Consider the following 4,216-nt stretch of genomic DNA (forward strand, 5'->3'; position numbering starts at 1 on the left):
CCTGCTTGGTTTCCTTTCTAGGGACACTGGGACGATGTCGGGCAGGTGAACACTGAGTGACAACCCCAGGGCACGCAGGAGGTCAGCACTGTTGCCGGCCCCCTGCTCTCCATCACCCCACTTCTTGTACCCAGGCGGGAGGTCAGTGCCGATCCAGGGATGGCCCTGCTTCCTAGCCAGCCCAAGCTCTGCTTCCCAGCACGCCGACCGTATCTGCAGGTGCTCCGGGGCCGCTGGTACACGCGNTGGCATACACGGGTCTGTCTGGTACCAGAAGGCCAAGTAGAAGGGAAACCATTCATTACCAGGGGACATGCAGAACATGCAGGACACATTCTAGGGAGAGGCCAGTCTTTCTGGGGTGAAAGTTAGACCTTCTAAAAGATGGGATCCCAGAGGGGGCCTCTCCCATGTCCCCTGTTCCTGCCTACCCCACCTCCAAGCAGCAAGAGAACCCAATGGGGGGGAAAAAAGGAAAAAAAAAAGAACCCAATGTGGACAGACAGTCCAGTTTAAAGTGGGGGGGGGAGCGTGGGGGTAACGAAGGGATTACAGGTCCAGGGAAGTGGGGGGATGACAGAAAGGGGCAGGTGGCCTTGTAGGGAGCACTCCCTATCTAGATCTGAGGAGCCAGGAGGGCAGAACAGCTGTAGGGTCTCCTCCACCCCCCCCCCACTGAGCACACCTCTTGAACCCTAAGAAAGTACTTTCTTCTGAATCTGTGTTTTACCAGCCACCCCATTCGTGGACTGCCCACCGTTCCTTCTGGTAACAAGGGACACTTTCTCCTCAGATTTGCTCGTGTATGCAAGTCTCACAGCACAAGGGTGGGTGCTCAAAACACGGTGGGTTTTATGGAGAAGGATAGGGAACACCCAGGGCCCAAAGTGGGCCGGAGTGTCCAAGTGCTTTAGAAGAGGGATTGCCTCCAAGTCAAACCAAAAGGTTTTACTAGACCTTATGATTCAAGCTGTGTTGACCCAAAAAAGTGGAAAACAGGCGCCTTTGAGCTGTTCCCCACAGCAACTGCAACGTTTTGCTTTCCCACGCAAGGTGTACGAGTTTCCAATTTCTCCACGTGCTCCACGACACTCGCCGTCTTTTCTTGTTTTGACAATAGCCATCCTGACAGGTGGGAAAAGACATCCCACTATGGTTTTGAGTCGCATTTCCCTGATGATGAGTGCTGTTGGCATTTTTTCATATCCCTATTGGTTATTTGTATGTCTTCTATGGAGAAATTAAAAGCAGAACGACCAAATGATCCAGCAATCACTTCTGGGTATTTATTCAGAGAAATGAATCCGGTTCTTCAAGGATTCGCACCCCCATGTTCACTGCAGCATTAGTCACGGTAACTAAGATGTGGAACCACCCAAGGGTCCGCCAACAGACGGGTGGGTAAAGAAAACGGGGTCTATACATAAGATGGAATGTTATTCAACTTTTAAAGAGAAGAAAACTCTGCCCCATGTGACAATGTGCAGGAACCCTGAGGACGTTATGCTGAGTGAAATCAGCCGGACACAGAAGAAGCAAATATGTCAGGATCCCACTTCTCCAGGCACACCTGGGAGATCTGGCAGGTTCTCTCCCGGGACCACTGCCATAGAGTGAATATCACAAGTGAGTCCAATCACTTGTTGCAGTGCAGGCATGATNTGGAATGTTATTCAACTTTTAAAGAGAAGAAAACTCTGCCCCATGTGACAATGTGCAGGAACCCTGAGGACGTTATGCTGAGTGAAATCAGCCGGACACAGAAGAAGCAAATATGTCAGGATCCCACTTCTCCAGGCACACCTGGGAGATCTGGCAGGTTCTCTCCCAGGACCACTGCCATAGAGCGAATATCACAAGTGAGTCCAATCACTTGCTGCAGTGCAGATATGAGTTCTGTTTACACAAGATNGACACAGAAGAAGCAAATATGTCAGGATCCCACTTCTCCAGGCACACCTGGGAGATCTGGCAGGTTCTCTCCCGGGACCACTGCCATAGAGTGAATATCACAAGTGAGTCCAATCACTTGTTGCAGTGCAGGCATGATTTCTGTTTACACAAGACTGGAGTCTATTAAGTGTGCAACAGTGTTGTCTAAGAACAAAATGTGTGGACCTTAATTGAAAAATACTTCATTGCTAAAAATCCCATCATCTGAGCTTTCTGCAAACTACAATCTTTTTTGCTGGTGGAGGGCCTTGCCTCGATATTGTTTTTTCTGTTTGTTTTTGAAGATTTTATTTATTTTTTTAAGAGCGAGCAGGAGAGAGGACAAGCAGGGGGGAGGGGCAGAGGCCCACACAGGACTCGATCCCAGGACCCCGGGATCACGACCTGAGCCCAAGGCAGACGCTTCACGCACTGAGCCGCCCAGGCACCCCATGCCTCGGAGCTGGTGGTTGCCGACTCATCAGGGTGGTGGCCGCTGAAGGCTGGGATGGCCGTGGCCATTTCTGAAGACAGCAATGACTTTGTCGCATCGACTGACGCTTCCTTTCAAGGATGGTTTCTCTGTGGCTCGCGGTGCTATCTGACAGCATTTTGCCCGCAGTAGAACTTCCCTGAGAATCGGAGTCGGTCCTCTCCAACCCTGCCGCTGCTTTACCACCGATGCGTCTGCGACGTTCTGAATCCTTTGTGTGCATTCCAGCGAACGTCCCAGCGTCCTCGCCAGAGAGTCCCGCTCACGAAGCCGCATTCTCTGCTCATCCCTAAGAAGCAACTCGTCATCCGTTAAAATTTGAGCACGAGATCGCAGCCTTCAGCCGCATCGTCGGGCTCCACTCCTAATTCCAGCTCTCTCGCTGTTCCCACCACGTCCGCGGCGCTGCCTCCACCGGAGACTGGAACCTTCAATTTGAAAAAGACAAGATATCTGCAAAGCATGACAGCGAAGCGCAGTAATACAAGGCATGGCCGCCGAAGGAGCCTCCACTGGTCACAGTCACAGTCCAAGTGGACTGGGGATCGCCGGGGGCTGGGAGAGGGGGTTACTCATCAGGAAGCATAAAGTCTCAGTTGAGCAAGAGGAGCAAACTCTAGGGCCGTCCTGTACGACACGGCGCCTGTCATCAGCAATACGGTCTTGCACACTCCAACGCTTGTTAAGAGGGTAGATCTCTGGGGCGCCTGGGTGGCACAGCGGTTAAGCATCTGCCTTCGGCTCAGGGCGTGATCCCAGTGTTATGGGATCGAGCCCCACATCAGGCTCTTCTGCTATGAGCCTGCTTCTTCCTCTCCCACTCCCCCTGCTTGTGTTCCCTCTCTCGCTGGCTGTCTCTATCTCTCTCAAATAAATAAATTAAAAAAAAAATCTTTAAAAAAAATAAGAGGGTAGATCTCATGTGTGTTCTTATCAGGATAAAATAAAATTTACCAAAAATCAGAAAACAGAACCATGACGGGTGCAGCCCAAGCAGCTGGAGGGGACGGTGGCCAAGAGCACCTTCATCGCTATCCAGCCTGATGGGGTCCAACGCAGCGTGGGCCTCAAGTGCTTAAAGCCAAAGGGATTCTGCCTCATTGCTATGAAATTAATTCGGGCTTTTGAAGACCTTCTCAAGGAACAACACTATGTGCACCTGAAGGACCGTGTGTTCTTTGCCGGCCTGGCGAGGTGCTTGCAATCAGGGCCTGTGGGTGCCAGGGTCTGGGAGGGGCTGAAAGTGCTGAAGACAGGTCACGTGATGCTCAGGGAGACCAGCCCTGCGGACTCCAAGCCTGGGACCATCCGTGGGGACTTCTGCACCCGAGCTGGCGGGAACATTATCCATGGCTGTGATTCCTCAGAGGGTGCGGGGAAGGAGACCGGCCTGTGGTTTGGGCCCTAGGAGCTGGTGGATTAGAAGAGCTGTGCTCAGAACTGGACCCACAAGGAATGACAGGAGAGCAGACCCCGCGAGCTCTGCCCACTCTGCTCTCTCGGCCTCTCACAGGCAGGGGGCCGGGCTCCGGCAAATCGGGTTATTTTTGAGAACTTCCTTAACATCTGGAGGGGAACCTCTTGGAGCTGGACGTGCTCCCTGTAGTATTATGTGAAACCACTAGATTAAAATGTTTCATCCCGTGTTAAAAAACAACAACAAGCGAACAGAACCATGAGGGGGTCACGTGGCAGCTGGACACGAAGCATTGTCTGCTTGGCTTAGTCAAGTGACTCAGCAGGGTGTCTCACCTGCACAGGGTGAGGTGCCCGGGTGTGGAACCAGGGACA

The 4,216-nt window shown here is 52.2% G+C and overlaps 1 protein-coding gene across 1 annotated transcript in view; it reads left to right on the plus strand.

Moving 5' to 3' along the window:
- The window catches only part of LOC109490935 (nucleoside diphosphate kinase A-like), an 18,226-nt gene extending 14,342 nt beyond the window's left edge, over window positions 1-3,884 (plus strand). Inside the window, 1 exon segment of the mRNA XM_034663576.1 lies at window positions 3,414-3,884. Within this exon segment, the coding sequence (XP_034519467.1) occupies window positions 3,414-3,884 (471 nt within the window).
- The last annotated feature ends 332 nt before the right edge of the window (window positions 3,885-4,216 follow it).

This window comes from Ailuropoda melanoleuca, chromosome 6, assembly GCF_002007445.2.
Source record: "Ailuropoda melanoleuca isolate Jingjing chromosome 6, ASM200744v2, whole genome shotgun sequence".
Taxonomy (NCBI): Eukaryota; Metazoa; Chordata; class Mammalia; order Carnivora; family Ursidae; genus Ailuropoda; species Ailuropoda melanoleuca.